At 40.4% G+C, this 22,171-nt stretch overlaps 1 protein-coding gene across 30 annotated transcripts in view; it reads left to right on the forward strand.

Annotated features, from left to right (window-relative positions):
- Positions 1-22,171, forward strand: part of FN1 (fibronectin 1) — a 76,397-nt gene that overhangs the window by 41,453 nt on the left and 12,773 nt on the right. For 9 of the 30 annotated variants that reach the window (XM_033230347.1, XM_033230351.1, XM_033230348.1 and 6 more), the window contains exons 24-38: positions 147-338; positions 1,703-1,975; positions 3,082-3,264; positions 6,797-6,886; positions 8,162-8,431; positions 10,117-10,233; positions 11,227-11,391; positions 11,929-12,084; positions 13,071-13,184; positions 14,315-14,584; positions 16,059-16,246; positions 17,118-17,205; positions 19,387-19,563; positions 20,352-20,441; positions 20,677-20,856. In XM_033230347.1, coding sequence (XP_033086238.1) covers positions 147-338; positions 1,703-1,975; positions 3,082-3,264; positions 6,797-6,886; positions 8,162-8,431; positions 10,117-10,233; positions 11,227-11,391; positions 11,929-12,084; positions 13,071-13,184; positions 14,315-14,584; positions 16,059-16,246; positions 17,118-17,205; positions 19,387-19,563; positions 20,352-20,441; positions 20,677-20,856 — 2,553 coding nt within the window. The remainder of the gene's footprint in view (positions 1-146; positions 339-1,702; positions 1,976-3,081; positions 3,265-6,796; positions 6,887-8,161; positions 8,432-10,116; positions 10,234-11,226; positions 11,392-11,928; positions 12,085-13,070; positions 13,185-14,314; positions 14,585-16,058; positions 16,247-17,117; positions 17,206-19,386; positions 19,564-20,351; positions 20,442-20,676; positions 20,857-22,171) is intronic. The other 21 variants (XM_033230373.1, XM_033230356.1, XM_033230364.1 and 18 more) reach the window with 3 other exon arrangements.

A 22,171-nucleotide genomic window follows, 5' to 3' on the forward strand; every position in this document is an offset into this window, starting at 1 on the left:
CATTGAAAGACAGTGACAGTGGAGTCCTCATCAAATGCCAAGTCCTTCTGCATTCCGCTCTGTGAGTCCGTCATTGGAGTCTAGTTAAATATGCTCTGGCTCACAGATGCTCTGTGCAATAACTTCCTCTTTTCTTTTTCCTCCAGACATTACTGGTTATAGAATTACCACAACCCCTACAAACGGCCAGCAGGGATATTCTTTGGAAGAAGTGGTCCATGCTGATCAGAGCTCCTGCACTTTTGATAACCTGAGTCCCGGTCTGGAGTACAATGTCAGTGTTTACACTGTCAAGGATGACAAGGAAAGTGTCCCTATCTCTGATACCATCATCCCAGGTAATAGAAAAATAAGCTGCTATCCTGAGAGTGGCACTTCCAATAAGAGTGGGGATTAGCACCTTAATCCCTAGACGGTTAAGGGTGTCAAATATAGTTGGGATTTAATTCCGATCTCCCAGCTGCACTCTCCAAAACCAGGAAGTCAAAGCAGCGATTTGGACAAATGCTTGCTGTTAACACCGCTTTACTGTCTGTGCTTCACTGGGATGCTGTGTGTTGCAGCGAGTATGTAATGGAGTGGCAGCCACGGCTTTAACTCTGTAATGTCCGCTCACATGGAAGTATGACTAAAACACTGTCACGTGTCTGTACTCGGTACTGACAGGCTCAAAGTAACATGGTAAATGCATCCCATCAGTACATTTCTGCCTGATCTTACAGTTCATATCAATTTCCAACAGCTGCCTATAAAATAGTTTTGTCCCCGTATGTGAGCACTGAAACAGCATTTGGTTGACACGTCCAGTTTTTCATCTTGCAGTTTCAAATCCTTCTTTTTAAAAATTGGATTTAACAAAAAAAAGAAGTAAAAGCCACACCTTCAGGGTGTTCTTTGTTGTGGCTTGAAAGATAACACTGTAAAGGCCTAAGGATAGGCTTGTTTGTCCATTGGGTTATAACAGAATGAAAGCATTGGACAGTTGTGTCCCCCTTTGGACTCTTCAGAAGAATGCTTTTACTAACGCTAATTACATATGTTGATTATAAATGAACTAAAATAGTGGCAATGGCCTTGACCTTAGGCCTCTTTCCTAAGCCTCAGTGTGCTTTTGAATGGCACATTTCACACCATACATTCATAATGCATTAGCGTTATGGCCATGATATTGTCATGAGTTTTGTATGGGAGAAAAAATATCAATTTATCACTTAATTATTATTATTTTTTAATCTTCTTCATGCAAGCTTATTTTCTACTAAAACAGTTTTGGAATTATTAAATAATACTGATACTTCATGCACTTATTTCAGATACTTAGTAAATATTGCTGATGCTTACTTCAGATATTATGTCTAGGCTCTAAGAATGGTTTTGACATCCTCAACAGGCATATGATTTTTAGGAATCTGAACAGTTCAAATTGTACCTTTTAAGGACATTTTCAAAATGCAAACAAAACAAAACAAAACAAAAATCCCTAAAAGAATATTGTAACCTGTTTTATTCTTCCAGGGAAGCAAACTGTTCATGATGCTTAGGAAGTCTTTTCAGAGAATTTAAAACAGATTGCATATTACCATCATTGCTTTAACATTCCATCAATTTTACTACTGGTAACCTGATATACACTGCTTTATTTTTTCCTCTTTTTTTGCCTCTATTTTCCTTCTGCCCCCTCCTTTACTTTATAACTCAATAGAGGTGCCCCAACTCACTGACCTAAGCTTTGTTGATATAACCGATTCAAGCATCGGCCTGAGGTGGACCCCGCTAAACTCTTCCACCATTATTGGGTACCGCATCACAGTAGTTGCGGCAGGAGAAGGGATCCCTATTTTTGAAGATTTTGTGGACTCCTCAGTAGGATACTACACAGTCACAGGGCTGGAGCCGGGCATTGACTATGATATCAGCGTTATCACTCTCATTAATGGCGGCGAGAGTGCCCCTACTACACTGACACAACAAACCGGTGAATTTTGAAAACTTCTGTGTTTGAGACATAGATGCTGTTGCATGCTGCCACCAGTTACTCTGGTTAAATATGGATGTTTCAAGGGGGAAGTCAGCAGTTGGCCAAAGATTAAGACAGGGTGGACTTGGGGGATAAGGAATCAAATGCATCTGCTAAACTGACTGGAGAAAAACATATGCAAGTATTCTTCAGTACACTCTCATTGAAACCACAAGTAGATATAAAGCTAGACAAATTCAGATGTCTGTTCTGTTAAATATAAAATAGCAAATGTTCATTCAATGTGGAGATCTAGAATTTTTCTTCTTAAATACCAAACACGAATACCAAATTGTATAAGCACCAATTAATTATAAGAACTATATCTCCAAAATGTACCATCATGCTCTTCCTTCTACCCTTTGATAAACTCTACCATGTTCCTTCTTTGTAGCTAAAAAATCCATCAAAATTTAGGGTAGAGTGTTTTGAGGTAGGAGAAAAGTAAACTTGGGAGCATTCTAGGTTTTGTTGCTGTCACTAGGTAAAGAAACACCTCTTTAACCACAGTCTGGGGACATGCATGCAACATTTTAAAGGTTCTCTGCTGTGCATGGGAAAAGAAACATGCTGAGAACCAATTTGCATGAACACTTTTCACTTGTAAGTAGAATTCACTGAATGGAATTGTAGCTCTAGACATCTCACATGGGGGGAAGTTTAGGACCCTCTTGTCTTTTTGTCTGTGTGCATGTATTTCTTTGTAAAGTACCGCTTGTTTCTCTTTGCTGTGTGGCAACTTAAGCCTCTTCAGCCTGGGATAAAATAATCTGCAGTGGTATTAATAATGTACATAAAGTCAACATATTTGAAAGTAGATTAAAATTATTTTTTTAAATATATCGATGATGGCAAAAAGGTTAAAGGGGGCCTAACAGTACTGTGTGTAGTGTTTTATTTTTAACAGTAGTACACTATGACTTAAAATAGATTTAGATTAGACTGTTTGCATGATTATGATTGTTTCCTTTATGCATGAAATATTGGTTTTACCTTTCCAGCTACTTCGTTAGCTTTAATTTTAAAATTACATTAACTGAGTCTTCCTTCTTGTTCGAAACCAGCTGTTCCTCCTCCCACTGACCTGCGATTCACCAACATTGGTCCAGACACCATGCGTGTCACCTGGGCTCCACCCCCATCCATTGATTTGACCAACTTCCTGGTGCGTTACTCACCTGTGAAAAATGAGGAAGATGTTGCAGAGTTGTCAATTTCTCCTTCAGACAATGCAGTGGTCTTAACAAGTAAGCAGTCGAATGTATCTGTTCCATAAATATTAACCCAGAGCATAGCAAATGAATTCTGAGTTCTCAAGTAGGAGCAGCTAAAAGCAAGAGAGCTGCAACCAAGCTACAAACTAAACTCCAAATTCAATGTACAGCTCCATAAATTTTGAAAGCTGTAATGTTTGTTGCTATCTTAATATAATTTTGGTATCTACAGCTTTTAAAAAATCATAGTGGAAAAACACTAGCAGGAAAGTTCCATGACTTTAAACAAACTCCGCCTCCAAATAAGCGTATAAAAATAAGTGAATATCAAGAGAAATTACATGACTAAATCTAAATCTTTAGAGAAAAAAATGAGAACTGAAAATAGTGTCACTATGCGTGCTTTATTCTCATTTTTATAAAATAAAGTGTCAGCAGTTGATTGATTTAGGATTTGAATACTTAGAAAAGTGACTGATTGCTTGGGCTAGATTAGGATGTTGTTTTGAAGAGAGTCAGAGTTTAATTTGTACTTCAAAAAGAATCTGTTAGGATTTCTCAGAAGGCTGAGAGCTCAGAAAAAAAAAAAAAAACTGACATTATATAAATAACAATTTATGGAAATTGTCTCTTTCTAGTCCCAACCATTATAGACATCTTTTGTTAAAAGAATCAAAGAGTAGGCTGCAAGATGGTGCTGTGTTTCACATAAACAGTGCTTTTTATTATTTTCACTGTAATAGTCAAATATATAACAGCAAAAGATTCTACATAAGGGAAAAATAGCTTACATTTAGGTACATTAACAAATATTAGTCTGAAAACATCTTCTACCTTTCAAACATAATTTAGACAATGAAACACAAAGCAGAGCAGCTCACCATAATCTTGGTTTTTTACTTTGTGGCTGAGGGCAAGAATATCTTTATTTGGCATATCCACCACCCCAGGGCTATTGCTTCTGTTCTAGAGCACCCTGGAATCACTAATTACAGCATCACCCAGTATACAAGCCCCTGCATCACAATGTCTGCCCCTTAGCCATAGACCTGTCACATGTTAATCATGTGTTCTAAGACCTTATTATAATCCTAATGCTACAAATGACCTCAAGGTAGCCTCTCTCCCTCCTAGCAAAGTCATTATTATCCTCTTTTAAAGATGAAGCAAGCCAGGTGCAGTGGCTCTTGCCTGTATAATCCCAGCACTTTGGGAGGCTGAGGTGGGCCAATTGCTTGAACCCAGGAGTTTGAGACCAGCCTGGGCAACACAATGAGACCAAGTCTCTAAAAAAAATACAAAAATTAGGCGGGCATGGTGGTGCACACCTGTGGTCTCAGCTATGTAGGAGGTTGAGGTAGGAAGGTCACCTGAGCCTGGGGAGGTTGAGGCTGCAGCAAGCCATGATCGTGCCACTGCACTCCAACCTGGGTGACAGAGTGAGACCCTGTCTCAAAAAAATAAATAAACAAACATGAAGCAGTTGAGGTCCCCAATGGTTAAGTAAATTGCCACTGGCCAGCTAGTAAGGTGGAAATGGAATCCAAGCATCTGGTCCTCCAGTCTGACACTTTTCCAAACTTTGCAGGAGGCTTTACAGAAAAAGCCCTCCGCTGAAGGGCAAATGGTGTGCAGGGGAATGAGGGTTTAGTGAGTAGGAGTTCCAAGTTTAGAAACCTCACTCTCTGTATCTTTTAGATGTACAAATATTTACCATATGTTACAATTCCTCTAGTATTCAGTACAGTAACATGCTGCACAGGCTAGTAGCCTAGGAGCAGTAGGCTAGACCATATAGCTTATAGCTTAGGTGTGTCGTAGGCTCTGCCATCTAGACCATATAGCTTATAGCTTAGGTATGTCATAGGCTCTACCATCTAGACCATACAGCTTATAGCTTAGGTGTGTTGTAGGCTCTACCATCTAGACCATATAGCTTATAGCTTAGGTGTGTCGTAGGCTCTGCCATCTAGACCATATAGCTTATAGCTTAGGTATGTCATAGGCTCTACCATCTAGACCATATAGCTTATAGCTTAGGTGTGTCGTAGGCTCTACCATCTAGACCATATAGCTTATAGCTTAGGTGTGTCATAGGCTCTACCATCTAGGTGTTTTTTGTTTTGTTTTGTTTTGTTTTTTGAGACGGAGTCTCCCTCTGTTGCCCAGGATGGAGTACAGTGGCACGATCTGGGCTCACTGCAACCTCCAACTCCCAGGCTCAAGCGATTTGCCTCAGCCTCCCGAGTAACTGGGATTACAGGCATGAGCCACCAGGTCCGGCTAATTTTTTTGTATTTTTAGTAGAGGTGGGGTTTCACCATGTTGGCCAGGCTGGTTTTGAACTCCTGATCTCAAGTGATCCACCCTCCTTGGCCTCCCAAAGTGCCGGGATTACAAGCCCATCTAAGTTTGTATAAGTACACTCTATGATGCTTACACAATAAAATCACCAAATCACATACTTATCAAAATGTATCTCCATCATTAAGCTATGCATGATTGTGTATCAAAATGGAAGAAAAGGCCGGGCACAGTGGCTCACGCCTGTAATCCCAGCACTTTGAGAGGCCAAGGCGGGCGGATCACGAGGTCAAGACTTCTAGTCCAAGCCTCGCCAACACAGTGAAGCCCTGTCTCTGTTACAAATACAAAACTTAGCCAGGCATGGTGGCAGGCACCTGTAATCCCAGCTACTCCAGAGTCTAAGGCAGGAGAATCACTTGAACCCAGGAGACAGAGGTTTCAGTGAGCCAAGATCACACCACTGCACTCCAGCCTGGGCAACACAGTGAAAGTCTGTCTCAAAAAAAAAAAAAAAAAAAAAGGAAGAAGAGACTCAGGGATGTATACTTAATTTTTAAAAAACTCTTCTGCTCTCATTTTAATATGGCAGAACCGCTTGCTTTCTCTTGAAGTGTGGCTTTTTTCCAGTAAAGGTTAATTGCTAAGACCACCAGTGCTGGCCTGGGTCAATCCCTGTATGATACTGGGCAAGTGAATTAAAGAAGATAACTTCTCTGTGCCTCAGTATTTTTTGTTGTTATTGTTTTTTGTCATTTACAAAATGGAGATAATTGTAGTAAATCAAATTTTTAGAGGTGATATGTTTGCTCATGTCTTGAATGCGGTGATGATCTCCCAAGTCACACATATGTAAAAACCCATCAAATCACTGTAAATATATGCAGTACATTGTATGGCAAGAAAATTGCTTTTAAAAGTAGCAAACTACCTCTCAGGGTTGTTGTGAGGCATCAGTGGCAATCCATAGCACCACAGCCAGGATTATCATGTGCCCTCCAGAGGCATACTCTCAGGTGGATGCGAGAAATATCCACCTGTTGCAGCAACTTCATCCCACTTGAAATCCAGCTGAGTCATCTAATTACAGATCTTCGCCAGGTCTGTTCACTGAACACTTTGCCTTAGTGTTCACTTAAGTGTAAGTAGGGCTTTAGGACTGGACATTTGAATATTTCATCAGTTGAAATAGTCCCGGGCGCGCTTTGGTTTCTCATGCTTTCGAGCACAGTTTTAAAATAAGCCCCACTTGCCCCTTCAGATCTCCTGCCTGGTACAGAATATGTAGTGAGTGTCTCCAGTGTCTACGAACAACATGAGAGCACACCTCTTAGAGGAAGACAGAAAACAGGTGAGTGGTGTTGGCAGTATGACTATCCAGTCATACTGGATAAAGTCAAAAGTATGACTTTTGCCTACCAATTCTGTATAACAAAATAAATACATCTCCATTTTTCGTGGTCGTGGTGTGGGTACTTTTGTCATCACAGTATGATTTTATCACTGGTCTGAAAAACTAAGATACCTTACTCAACCTAGACTTTCAGTCACTAACAAATTAATTAAGAAATTTGTTGTCTGTCCTTTTAAAAAACATTTCCTAAGAAGATCTTTGTTATTTAGATTTAGTGGACATTCCTTTTCATTAGGTGGACATTCCTTTTCATTAGGTGGCTCTGTCTAATGGCTGACCCAACACTCATCTATTTTTCTTCCTTTATTAACCCAGCAAGTTTACTTTTTTTTTACTTAATAAAATATTAATTTACTAGAAGGAAGTTGAACTGAACCTCATAAATATTATGTACTTAAATATGAATGCTGCTTTTAATTTTTTCTTCAAAAAGATACAGTTTAGTATATTCATTAATTTATTTATAGTCTACTTGCTTCCAAAAAGGACTTACGATATCTTAGTTTGGTTTCTTATTGAATAGAACTAGTAAATGCTGTAACTAAAACAGAAATTTGCTGGAAGTCCCAGAGGCTAGGTGGTTTAAATTTGCAACAAACTCTGAATTTTTGTGCATTTTTCAAAAATGCATTTTTCAAAAATGTCAATTCATGAGGAATTATCAGCATTGTAATTTGTCTGGGATAATGTCTTTAGTTTCAGAAAGTTTTGTGTTTGGCATCATTACCACTCTGTTGACATATAAATTCCCTCTTGAGCTTAGGAGGCTTCTCTGAGAGTCAAACATTTACCTTGAGAGTGGGCAGATCTTGCTTTACTTGGAAGGGATACACTTACAGCATAGAAACACAGAATACTTAAATACTGAAGAATTTGAAAATATCAATTCTCAGAAGATCTTGAACACTTATCTCTAAATGTTAACACAGAAACCTACTGTAATAACCCCTAAAAATTGCTTGAATTACTTAGCAAAAGAAAAAAATGCGTGCTTGAGCTGGCTGTTTTGAAGTGAGTCAATTTAAGATTTTAAAATTCATATGTAGCTTAGAATCAGTACATCTTACTCTGAGGTTTATGGAAAATCATGGTATTGATGAGACAGGAATGAAATGTTGGAGGTACGTTAATTTCCCCTACACCTTCTTCACTTCCTAAACTGGTGGTATCTTTTCTTCTTTTTTCTCTTCCTCCCCTGGGTGGGAAAAACAGGTCTTGATTCCCCAACTGGCATTGACTTTTCTGATATTACCGCCAACTCTTTTACTGTGCACTGGATTGCTCCTCGAGCCACCATCACTGGCTACAGGATCCGCCATCACCCCGAGCACCATAGCGGGAGACCTCGAGAAGATCGGGTGCCCCCCTCTCGGAATTCCATCACCCTCACCAACCTCACTCCAGGCACAGAGTATGTGGTCAGCATCGTTGCTCTTAATGGCAGAGAGGAAAGTCCCTTATTGATTGGCCAACAATCAACAGGTAACTTGTTTTCTGGTCTGCAAAGAAACTCAGAAGACTTTCCTACCCATTTGGTAGATTCTGTAAAGTAGCTTGCTGTTGTCTGTCATCAGCTCTTAAAAAAAAAAAAATAGATCACTGTCATGGGACATGGAGAGGGAAGTGAGAGAATGTGTGGAGAAACACCTCCCTTAGAATATGGTAAAGAAGTCCGGGCATGGTAGCAGTAAAGAAGATCATTTTTTTCCTCTCAAGAAATTTCTCACCTGATTTGGGCATTTATGCATTTCTAATAACACAAGTTTTATTGAAAATGTAGAAAATTGGCCAGATGTGGTGGCTCACGCCTGTAATCTCAGCACTTTGGGAGGCCGAGGTGGGCAGATCACTTGAGATCAGAAGTTCAAGACCAGCCTGGCCAACACAGTGAAACCCCATCTGTACTAAATATACAAAAATTAGCAAGGTGTGGTGGCATATACCTGTAATTCCCGCTACTCGGGAGGCTGAGGCAGGAGAATCTTTGAACCTGGGAGGCGAAGGTTGCAGTGAGCTGAGATCAAGCCATTGCACTCCAGCCTGGGTGACAGAGCAAGACCTTGTCTCAAAAAAAAAAAAAGGGGGCCAGGTGCAATGGCTCATGCTTCTGATCCCAGCACTGTGGGAGGCCGAGGCGGGTGGATCACAAGGTCAAGAGATCGGGACCATCCTGGCCAACATGGTGAAACCCCGTCTCTACTAAAAATACAAAAATTAACTGGGCATGGTCACTTGCGCCTGTAGTCCCAGCTACTTGGGAGGCTGAGGCAGGAGAATCACTTGAACCCAGGAGGCGGAGGTTGCAGTAAGCCAAGATTGTGCCACTGCTCTCCATCCTGGCAACAGAGCAAGAATCTGTCTCAAAAAAAAAAAAAAAAAAAAAGTAGAAAACTGAACACTGTTTCAAAGTACCTTTAAAAATATAATTTTAGGGTAATAGTGTCATTGTTCTTAGCAGATAAAGGCTGAAGTACTTAGGGGAACAGTAGCATCATGGTACCTGTATTTTAGTCTCAAGTTGTCAAGCCAGAGACAAATAACTAAGGGAAGGGTATATAGGTGTTCATTGTATTACTTTTTTTTTTTCTTCTTTTCCTGAGATGGAGTCTTGCTCTGTCACCCAAGCTGGAGTGCAATGGCGGGATCTCAGCTCACTGCAACCTCTGCCTCCCAGGCTCAAGCAATTCTCCTGCCTCAGTCTCCCAAGTAGCTGGGATTACAGGCGCCCACCACCACGTCCAGCTAATTTTTGTATTTCTAGTAGAGGTGGGATTCCACCATGTTGGCCAGACTGGTTTTGAACTCCCGACCTCAAATGATCTGCCTGCCTCGGCCTCCCAAGGTGCTGGGATTACAGGTGTGAGCCACCACACCTGGCCTTGTATTACGTTTTTTTTAACTTTTCTGTAGTTTTGAAATTTTTCCAAATACAATGTTGAGGGAAAAAAATTCTTCCCTAAATTTGAAATAATCATTTTATCACAATTTGAATGGGCTCTGTAACCCCTTATCTTGAATTCATCATAATATTAAATTCTGCTAATTACACATAGTATTTACACTACTGTATGAAGGAATCATTAAGACAATTATTTGGAAAACAAAGAATAAATCTGAGTATTGTTTGAAAATTACGGATGTGAAAAGTTTCCTGTTTTTTTTTCTAGTTTCTGATGTTCCGAGGGACCTGGAAGTTGTTGCTGCGACCCCCACCAGCTTGCTGATCAGCTGGGATGCTCCTGCTGTCACCGTGAGATATTACAGGATCACTTACGGAGAAACAGGTACAGTAGTAAAATGCTATTTTACACTCTGATTAAATCAGACTCTGTTGTGCATAACCTGAAAGCCCAACAGTGAACAAAGAATTAAAGAAACGTTGGCAAGTCCATTCAATGGAGCCCTGTTTTTTTTCCAAAAAAGTATGGAAGATATAGATGATATAATTTGTTCTAAAACCCAAATAAAAAGTTGTTTATATAATACAACTAGAGGGGGAACAGCAGAGCGGAGGAAATAAAAGGATTGTAAATTCACAGACATATTATCAGTGGTGGAAATAAGTGATTTTTATTTTTTCTTCCCTTTTCTATATTTTCCAAATTTCATTTAACAGGAATTTATTCCATTAAAATTTTTAAAAAGGACACAATGCGTGCAATCCTGGGTTGAGGGCTTACCTTATTCCCACTTTTAATGCTACTCTACTACTCAGTGACATTTTAAAGCTGAAATGTTAAAATAGCACTAACTGTAATTTTCTCTCAATGTTTATACACTTACCAAGGTTTGCTACGTGCATAAATACCCCTTTCTGGCCAGGCGCGGTGGCTCAAGCCTGTAATCCCAGCACTTTGGGAGGCCGAGACGGGCGGATCACGAGGTCAGGAGATCGAGACCATCCTGGCTAACACGGTGAAACCCCGTCTCTATTAAAAATACAAAAAACTAGCCGGGCGAGGTGGCGGGCGCCTGTAGTCCCAGCTACTCTGGAGGCTGAGGCAGGAGAATGGCGTAAAACCCGGGAGGCGGAGCTTGCAGTGAGCTGAGATCCGGCCACTGCACTCCAGCCCGGGCGAAAGAGCAAGACTCCGTCTCAAAAAAAAAAAAAAAAAAAAAAAAAAAATACCCCTTTCTGTTCAAGATAGTGCTCTTTAAAAGGGAATAAGCAAGAAAATGTGATTTACATGCTGCTATAAATGTGGTAATTCAATTAATCAGTAATACCCAAGTAGCTCTAAGCCCCTCACACTCTGAACTAACCCCTTTTCATACAGGAGGAAATAGCCCTGTCCAGGAGTTCACTGTGCCTGGGAGCAAGTCTACAGCTACCATCAGTGGCCTTAAACCTGGAGTCGATTATACCATCACTGTGTATGCTGTCACTGGCCGTGGAGACAGCCCCGCAAGCAGCAAGCCAATTTCCATTAATTACCGAACAGGTACAAACTTCTGCTCTGGGGTGACACCAGCTTACTTATTCAGATAGTTTTTTACAATGTTCTCCCAAGGTATTTTTCTCATTGTGGAATAGGTTTTCCTTTTTAATGAGACAACAAACTGCAGCTAACACCTGCAGCTAACAGAGTTTTGAGCCAGATAAAGAAGGAAGCACCCCAAGGGTAGAAAGTTTTGTCAGTTTTGTTGATATATTCCACATGTCTGCAATAAGACGGGCATGGAGAGTGTTCAATAAATATTTGTTGGGAAAGAATGGATGAGTTGATAAAGTAGGATGACAGACATCTGCTTGTGGAATATAGCTTCTTTGTGAATGAAGCAGCCATCTCAAAAATAGGAAATGGTATTGAGATGCCTGCCCCATCCCTCTAAAAGCTCTCTCTGTGTTCTTTCAAGAAGAAATACCTTTCTCATGTAAGAGATCATTCGAACATATAGCAGACCTAGAGAGGAGGGCTTGTCCAATCTTTTCTCCAAGGACTGGGGCTTCACTGGTTTCTCCCTGCTTTTATATACAGAAATTGACAAACCATCACAGATGCAAGTGACCGATGTTCAGGACAACAGCATTAGTGTCAAGTGGCTGCCTTCAAGTTCCCCTGTTACTGGTTACAGAGTAACCACCACTCCCAAAAATGGACCAGGACCAACAAAAACTAAAACTGCAGGTCCAGGTAAGAATCATCTGCATCTTGGCCGAGCATGGTGGCTCATGCCTGTAATCCCAGCACTTTGGGAGGCTGATGCGGGCAGATCACTTGAGGTCAGGAGTTCAAGACCAGCCTGGCCAACATGGCAAAAACCCATCTCTATTAAAAATACAAAACATTAGCTGGGCATGGTGGCTCCTGCCTATAATCCCAGCTACTCAGGAGGCTAAGGCAGGAGAATGGCTTGAACCCTGGAGTCAGAGGTTGCAGTGAACCGAGATAGCACCACTGCACCCCAGCCTGGGAGACAGAGTGAGAGACTCCATCTCAGGAAAAAAAAGAATAATCTGCATCTCATATACAACAGGATAGATGGGGTAGCATCTAATATTCTTTTTTATGTAAATGGCTACCTTGTTGTGAGTACTATGTAATTCTTGTCCTATGTCATCATTTTCCCCATTCATGAATTCAGGGCTCAAGATCGTTATCAACCCTCTTCACAGTAGAAGTCTTAAGTGCATTTCTGTTTTAACATGGATAGTTCTCTTTAGTGATATGGACATCTCAAATATCTCAATTCACCCTTCTGGTTTTGTTTATCATTCACACTAAAAAGAGATAAATGGCCTGAGTTTTTCAGATCCTTTTAGCTATGTTGTCTTTGTTTTTAAATAGAATATTTGTGAAATTAGGATCTTAAGGCAATTTATTAAAGTCAAGTTAATTTTCATTTTTTCTGAGAGCAGTATCACTAATTGTTGGGGGCATCATATTAAGTTTTAGAATTTATCCTTGAGTGTGACTTCACTCACATATGGTAATTTGTATTAGCAATGAACAGGTTTGTCCAAGAGGAAATCAAAGTCTGACTCCTCCATATTTTTGTTACAATTCTGCAAATAAAAATTCTAGGCCACCATATGTTCACTACCAAACTCTGGAAGCCGCCTGGAGGACTTTACAGTGGATGACATGGATATCGTATTTGCTTTTCACTCCCTTTGCAGATCAAACAGAAATGACTATTGAAGGCTTGCAGCCCACAGTGGAGTATGTGGTTAGTGTCTATGCTCAGAATCCAAGTGGAGAGAGTCAGCCTCTGGTTCAGACTGCAGTAACCAGTACGTAACCACTGCTTGGTTTCCATTTTCAAAGTCAAATTTTGTTCTTGGGTGTCTGAATGCCCGCCACATGTCTTCTGCAATTACACATAGGGAAAGTCAACTTGTTGGTTAGTTTATGTCTGGAGCTGAGCCCTTTACGAACATCTTTTTTCCTTCTCGGTGCCAAGCAAGAAATTTACAGAGAAAGAAGTTGTGAAACTACCATAGTTAGTTGCTGTGCTTTGAATTTCTTTTGCTCAAATGGCCTCAGCGAAATCTTATTTGCCGATAGCAAATCTACAAAAAATTTTCCTAGACCGTGTTTTCTACAACTGGATGGTAAAGTTGATTGAAGTGTGCCTCATGTAGCTGTTATGTTTGGGGAATTTGAAGGACTATGGCTGGACCAGAGTGTAATATAAATGCTTAATAGAGACGAGAAAAGGAGAGTGTAAGAACAATTATAGGGCCGGGCGCAGTGGCTCATGCCTGTAATCCCAGCATTTTGGGAGGCCGAAGCAGGAGGATCACAAGGTCAGGAGTTCAAGACCAGCCTGACCAACATGGTGAAACCCCGTCTCTACTAAAAATACAAAAATTAGCCAGGCGTGGTGGCACGCCCTTGTAATCCCAGCTACTCAGGAGGCTGAGGCAGGATAATTGCTTGGACCCAGGAGGCAGAAGCTGCAGTGAGCCGAGATCATGCCACTACACCCTAGCCTGGATGACAGAGTGAGACTCCATTTCAAAAAAAAAAAAAATTATAACAATTTGAATCTGACGTTGCAAATCAGCTTTACCACTTCCAAGGTATAGAAAATGTAGGTCTATGAGACTAACATCACATTGTAAAATCAAATGGTAGTAGAATATCTTTAAATTAATATAAATACATTGCCATTGTGGGGACATTTTGCAGGGTATCTGCTTATCTCACATACACCTATGTTTTAATAAGTGATGCAACATTGCATATTTTCTAAACCAAGAAAGATTAAGCAAGTGTTTAAGTGATTTTCCATTTGATAGTGGGTTAATTGGACTTCGTCAAAGAAAATGGTATCTGCAAAACTGCTTTGCATGTTATAAAAATGCTTATTTCACAACTTGCTTTTCACATAACCTCTTACCATTAATTTGCCTAACAGACATTGATCGCCCTAAAGGACTGGCATTCACTGATGTGGATGTCGATTCCATCAAAATTGCTTGGGAAAGCCCACAGGGGCAAGTTTCCAGGTACAGGGTGACCTACTCGAGCCCTGAGGATGGAATCCATGAGCTATTCCCTGCACCTGATGGTGAAGAAGACACTGCAGAGCTGCAAGGCCTCAGACCGGGTTCTGAGTACACAGTCAGTGTGGTTGCCTTGCACGATGATATGGAGAGCCAGCCCCTGATTGGAACCCAGTCCACAGGTATATGGTTAATTGCACCACCAGGTGCCCATGGGAGCAGCGGCTTTATGCCCTGTTGAATGAATTATACTTCATTGGGCTATTGATTCCCGTGTAAGGGTGAAAAAAATTATTAGGAAAGATCCTCTTTAAAGAGGAATGGTAAGAAACAATAAAACTTAGGTGATATTTAAGTAAACAAGTCTGATAAAAAGAAATTTTGGAGTATCTTGGCTTATAAACAAGACCATAAAACAAGACATCTGAAGAGGATACTAAAATTGTGGATTATTTCCTAAGCTCTGATTCCCTCACTATGTATAAAGGAAAGAAGTCTGGCATCATACAGCTTACTTATAAAAAGGAACCCAAACTGGGGCATTTCATAGCAGCATGATTCTGAGCACACATGGGTAAGACCTTTCTTCTCTGGTTAGATGTCATGTGCTGGTGTATAATTAGCTTAAATGATTGTGATTCAGACACATAGGAAACAATCAATAGGGCAATTGCTTTCCATAATACTTTATCTCTTGTGCTTTATTTCTGAAGCAGAGTAGAATGCTAAAGATGTATCCTAGTGACAGCATAAACCCTAGAGGTGACAATCTGTATTATTGCTTTTTGCTTCTCTTTTCTGCTTCTGTTGGGAGCCAATTTTCTTCTTATGCCGCATTACAGAGAGAACATCAAATTTAGCAGCCATATCTCTCATAGGGTCCAAATAAAGAGACAATAAAAACATTATTCTCTCTTTTTTGGATGGAATACTGTGTGAAATGGTTATCCATACAAAGATACTTTATGTAGAAAAAGGAGGCCGGGTGCAGTGGCTCACACATGTAATCCCAGTGCTTTGGGAGGCCAAGGTGGGAGCCTTGCTTGAGGCCAGGAGTTCGTGATCAGCCTGGGCAATGAAGTGAGACCCCGTCTCTACAAAAAATATGAAAAAATTAGCCAGGTGTGGTGACACATGCCTGTAGTCCCAGCTACTCAAGAAGGTGAGGTAGAGGATCGCTTGAGCCTACGAATTCAAGGCTGCAATGAGCTATGACAGCTCCACTGCACTGCAGCCTGGATGACAGAGCAAGACCCTGTTTCTAAATTAATTAAAAATTTTAAGAAAGAAAAAGGGCTACTGCTTATTTTTCCATACAAAGGGAAAATAAATCATAATGGTCAATAAGTCAATATAACTTTTTTTTTTTTTAAGGGAAAGCAAAAAAACTTCTAAAACCTAAAATCTCTTAGAGTTCTGGCATTTATCCAAATGTTTTCGGTGATTCTGAGAACTGGTGGATATAAAACACATTTCTCAGCAAAGACTTTCTTCATTTTGCATCCCTTATTGTACTTTCTCGTACTGAATCTTTGCTTGACCAGGGAACCCACCTAACCCAACAAGAACAATCCATTCTACTTCTTGGAACCCACTTTATTTTCCATTTTCCCCATTTCCTACAAGATAACCTCTAACCATTGACAATCCCAACAGCTATTCCTGCACCAACTGACCTGAAGTTCACTCAGGTCACACCAACGAGCCTGAGCGCCCAGTGGACACCACCCAATGTTCAGCTCACTGGATATCGAGTGCGGGTGACCCCCAAGGAGAAGACCGGACCAATGAAAGAAATCAACCTTGCTCCTGACAGCTCATCCGTGGTTGTATCAGGACTTATGGTAAGATGTGACCTTTATTCATTGGAATAAAGATGGAGACCATCTCTAACACAGTTTCTAAGGTGGTGAAAATATAATGTCATAATAAATCTAACTATTCTTTTCTTCTGCATCAAATAATCTTATTGTAACTTTCTTTCAACAGAATTCCTTTATGTTGACCTAAGTTTTCCAGGTAACCATTGGGACAGAATTTTATAAATAGCTTTGGATTTTGTTCAGCTCTTTTAGATGTATTGTGCTTATTTTAAAAGGTTGTGGGGGACAATTTACATACCCATTGGTTGAATGCATAAATCAACTTAGTTATGCATTTTCTGAGCTCTGTTATCTTGGTAAAGAATATTTTACAGTTTGTACCAGTCTACCTTGACCCTACCTCATTAAAACATTTTAAAAACCTTCCAGACATACATGCAGAAAACTGCTAGGAACCTAGGGGATTGATGTACCTCTTAACGTAAGGTCAATTTCAGGGGAAACTACCGAAAGAGTATTCAGAGACAAAATGGAACATTCTTTTTGCCTCTCTATGATAAAGAAAAAATTATGATTTGCACCTGTCAGATCATAAAAAAGAAAAATATGCTAATACTCACTTTCCTCATTTTTTTTACCAGCTTAGTTTAAGTATGTAATCTATGGCTTACTTAAGCTTAACTGCTAAGAGCATTTTAAAATTGATAAATTAAATACGTTGATCACCTGCACTGTGGGAATGAAATTAATCAAGGAATTTACAAGGTTGTGAGTTTTGCTAGTTTGTTTATTTTTTATTTTCTAACCATTGTATTTACCTAATGCTGTAGTGAAACTCCCTGGGTTTCAGTTCATGACACTGCTAACGCTCACCATGCCCTTATTTCTCTAGGTGGCCACCAAATATGAAGTGAGTGTCTATGCTCTTAAGGACACTTTGACAAGCAGACCAGCTCAGGGAGTTGTCACCACTCTAGAGAGTAAGTAATAAAATCTCTTCATATTGACAAATCTTCTGTATAGACAAAATTAAAGAATGGTAAATCAGCAGGGTTCAGTGGCCCATGCCTAAAATCCTAGCACTTTGGGAAGCTGAGGTGGGAGCATCACTTGAGGCCAGGAGTTTCAGACCAACCTGGGTAACATAGCAAGGCCCTGTCTCTTAAAATAAATAAATAAAATAAATAAATAAATGCTTTTTTAGATATATATGTTAAAAGTGGAATGAGTCCTAATTTGAAAATCGATTTGTCTTTTTGATGCATGACTGTCATCTTTTATACTCCTTCAGAAAGGGGTCTACTGACCCATAAAATGGAATCACTTCATAAGGTTATAATGTTGATGTTATGGACTAGGACTGACATCTTGTTTATGCTCTACTTGTTAGAATTTGTTTTCATAGAGCTAAGCTTGGGGAGACCCCACTGGCTTCTGCTATATCTTAACAATGCACATTAGGCCATTCTTGCATTACTATAAAGAAATACCTAAGACTGGGTAATTTTTTTTTTTTTTTTTGAGATGGAGTCTTGCTCTGTCACCCAGGCTGGAGTGCAGTGGCTGGATCTCAGCTCACTGCAAGCTCCGCCTCCCAGGTTCACGCCATTCTCCTGCCTCAGCCTCCCGAGTAGCTGGGACTACAGGCGCCCACCACCTCACCCGGCTAGTTTTTTGTAGTTTTTAGTAGAGACGGGGTTTCACCGGGTTAGCCAGGATGGTCTCGATCTCCTGACCTCATGATCCACCCGTCTCGGCCTCCCAAAGTGCTGGGATTACAGGCTTGAGCCACCGCGCCCGGCTGAGACTGGGTAATTTCTAAAGAAAAGAGGCTTAACTGGCTCCCAGGGCTGCAGGCTTTACAGGAAGCATGGTGCTGGTATCTTGGCTTCTAGGGAGGCCTTGGGAAGCTTGCAATCATGGTGGAAGGCCAAGGGGGAGCAGGCACATCACATGGCTGTGGCAAAAGCAAGATCGAGAGAGAGAGAGAGAGAGAGAGAGTTGTGGGGGAGGACTCCACACATTGAAATGACCCAATCTCTTGAGAACTCACTGTCATAAAGAGAGCACCAAGCCACAAGAGATGTGCCGCCATGATCCAAACACCTCTCACCAGGCCCCACCTCCAGCACTGGGGATTACAACTCAACAGAGATTTGGACAGGAACAAATATCCAAATTATATCACAGCACAGTAACCATTGGACCAAAATCAGGCTTAGATTCTAGTCTTCTATTATATCAATAACTTGATATATGCCTTTTCAAAAGTCAGGTAAAGTGTCAAAGTTTCATCATTTATAAAAGAAGGATGGCATTTTACCTATTGAGAGAAAAGATAAAATACTTGCAGTAATACACACAGACAGACACATACACACTCTCTGTAATCCCAGCACTTTGGGAGGCCGAGACGGGTGGATCATGAGGTCAGGAGATCGATACCATCCTGGCTAACACGGTGAAACCCCGTCTCTACTAAAAACTACAAAAAACTAGCCGGATGAGGTGGTGGGCGCCTGTAGTCCCAGCTACTCGGGAGGCTGAGGCAGGAGAATGGCATGAACCCGGGAGGTGGAGCTTGCAGTGAGCTGAGATCCAGCCACTGCACTCCAGCCTGGGTGACAGAGCAAGACTCCATCTCAAAAAAAAAAAAAAATTACCCAGTCTTAGGTATTTCTTTATAGTAATGCAAGAATGGCCTAATGTGCATTGTTAAGATATATACCAAGGAACACACAGTAACACACACAGACACATACACACTCTCACACACACATACACACACATCCACACATATAATTGTTAGCTGGCCATGTTATAACTCCTACCACACATATTTTTACATTATAATGCATTCATAATTTTAATATTTATTGAAATATTTGTAGATACTAAAAAGCCAGCCCTAGGAACCACTGGTAGTATCTATAAAGCTTTTCAGTTCTTCAAAATAAAATGTATGAGAGGTAGATTTTTCATATTTTCTAATTGCAGTTGACCTTTCTGTCTGAATGCCAAAGGAGATAATCTACACATTACTAGTTATATATTTTTTGAAATGGATGAATTTGATATATACCAAGGAAACATTTTAAAATACCAAAACTTGACAAGGATGAACCAAGCAGGCACTAATCTCTAGCTATGCTCCTGTGCAGATGTCAGCCCACCAAGAAGGGCTCGTGTGACAGATGCTACTGAGACCACCATCACCATTAGCTGGAGAACCAAGACCGAGACGATCACTGGCTTCCAAGTTGATGCTGTTCCAGCCAATGGCCAGACTCCAATCCAGAGAACCATCAAGCCAGATGTCAGAAGCTACACCATCACAGGTCAGGGAACTCATTGTGCTAACCACATTTGTTAAAAAATATCCACAATGTAAACTGACTTATTAATTGCTCTAAGACTGACACTGATAAAATTTATTTTCAGTGTTATCATAACCCAGTTATAGAACATTATTTTCATGCTATGATCAGAATTTGTTTTGTCTTTTGAATGCCTGATTTTGTGTAATATTTGTCATGGAAATGGCGTAAGTTTCATTCAACAAGTTTGATCTTTCATCATTGTGCCCTTTCTTATTTAAAAAATTATAACACAAAGTTTAGAACTAAAAGAAATAAAAAACAGTGACGTATAGATCTTAGCATTAGTATAGATTAAAAAGCATAGTTAATATAAAAGTAAATGATACCTCTTAATAAAGGTCAAAGTTGTAACCAAAGAATATTCAATATCTGAGGTCTTTTTCAGTTTTTTAAAATTGTGATTCCAAGGCTCAGCTATTAATCATCTAATTACTATAAAGAGAAAACCTTAATAAATGGCTGCCCCTCATTCTGCAATGAATGTTGCCTCTTCCAATATAGCATTTTTGCATTCTGGAATTTACTTTAGCCAGTGTCTTTATCTGCATCAGTGATTCACTTTCAAGATACATTTCTTGTTAACAGTTACATCCATACCATGCTCTACTTTACTGTTCAAATGTGGACCACTTTGATAGTCTATATAAATATGGGATGATAGAGGAACCCAGAAAAACTGCAGACGAGCTTGAGAATTCTCTTAGTAAAGCAAGAACTGGTAAAAATAATCTCTTCTCAAATTCCAGGTTTACAACCAGGCACTGACTACAAGATCTACCTGTACACCTTGAACGACAATGCCCGGAGCTCCCCTGTGGTCATCGACGCCTCCACTGGTAACTATACCTTCTACTGAGGAAATACCACTGACTTGTATGCAGTCAGTCTCATGAACCCAAAAAACAAATGTGAGGCGGATATTTTTGTATTATAGATTCCCAAGGATCCTGTTTCCGGTTTACAGTATTCTCGGATTCTTTTAAGTGTGTTTAGAAGGGCTGGGGAGAAAAGTGTGGGAGTAATTTTCTTGGTTACTTGCCTTCTTAGAGACTTAATTTTGTTTTCTTTCAGCCATTGATGCACCATCCAACCTACGTTTCCTGGCCACCACACCCAATTCCTTGCTGGTATCGTGGCAGCCGCCACGTGCCAGGATCACCGGCTACATCATCAAGTATGAGAAGCCTGGGTCTTCTCCCAGAGAAGTGGTCCCTCGGCCCCGCCCTGGTGTCACAGAGGCTACTATTACTGGTATTGCTGCTTCCATGCTGTCATTTTCCTTCTTACTACCTAGGACACATGAAGGCCTTAGCAAACTCCCGCTGCGTCTTTGATACTGTGTCATGAGAATGCAAAACCCTGCTCCTGATAACCTCAAAAAGCATTCTCAGTGTAGGAGTGATACAGCTCAATACATCCCAGAAGGCATGAGTGAAGGAAAATGCAATTTCAAGACTGTCCTAAATGGCATGACTAGACTCATGTTTTCCTTTTGTTTTAAGTTTGCCAGATACCTGTCAATTCAGTTCTGGAGAAAGATATTTTTCAAAGCAAACTAGCTCATAGTGATTCTGTCATTACACTCAGCTCTCTACAGATATGGCAATCTTGCAGAACTTGCCAGAGCACCACCTGCCATTGACCTTGTTGACCACTATCACAGGATAGGTCTTGAGGCAGAGCAATCCCAACCACCCACATTGGAAAGAATGCCTGGAATGGCGAATAAGAGTTGGTTACCTTGGTGGGAAAGACTATAAGTCTCTAGTATTATTTTTGCCCAAGAGATGAAATTTTTAAACTATTATGTGTATTAACCTGTTTTCACACTGCTCTAAAGAGGTTTAATTGACTCACATTTCCGCATGGCTGAGGAGGCCTCAGAAAATGTACAATCATGGTGGAAGGGAAAGCAGGTATGTCTTACATGGCAGCAGGAGAGAGAAGCACAAAGGAGGAACTTCCAGATACTTACAAAACTATCAGATCTTGTGAGAACTCACTATCATGAGAACAGCCTGGGGGAACAACCCCCATGAACCAATCACCTCCTCTCCTCAATACATGGGGATGACAATTCCAGATGAGATCTGGATGCAGACACAGAGCCAAACCATATCAGTCTGTATAGAGTATCACCTAGACTTTAAAATCCCCATGGAACATACAGACATTAGAAGGACACACTGCCTTTTTAGAACTGGGGAGAACAGGAAAATAGAAGCAGATATGAGAGGAATTGAACTAGACACTTCCCACAGAGGCTGCACAAAGATTGGCCAATCTCTCCCACTTGCCTTGAGTTTCACTTTTCATTGATCTGCCACTGAGGACCACTTGGTTATTAGGCCTAAGTAGATTCATGTATATAATCTGCAGGACTCTCTTCCAAATGGATATTCCGGTGGTGGTATATGATGCTGATAGATTTTCTTAAATTCAAAAAGGCAAATAAGACCACATGGTAAAAGAATACCCTGGAAAAGGTACCCAAAACGTGTCTATTCAGGTGTCAGATATGACAGTCAGACAAGTAATTTGCGATGTGAACTTTATATGCAGGATA

This window comes from Trachypithecus francoisi, unplaced genomic scaffold (genome assembly GCF_009764315.1).
Source record: "Trachypithecus francoisi isolate TF-2019V2 unplaced genomic scaffold, Tfra_2.0 Lachesis_group13, whole genome shotgun sequence".
NCBI lineage: Eukaryota > Metazoa > Chordata > Mammalia > Primates > Cercopithecidae > Trachypithecus > Trachypithecus francoisi.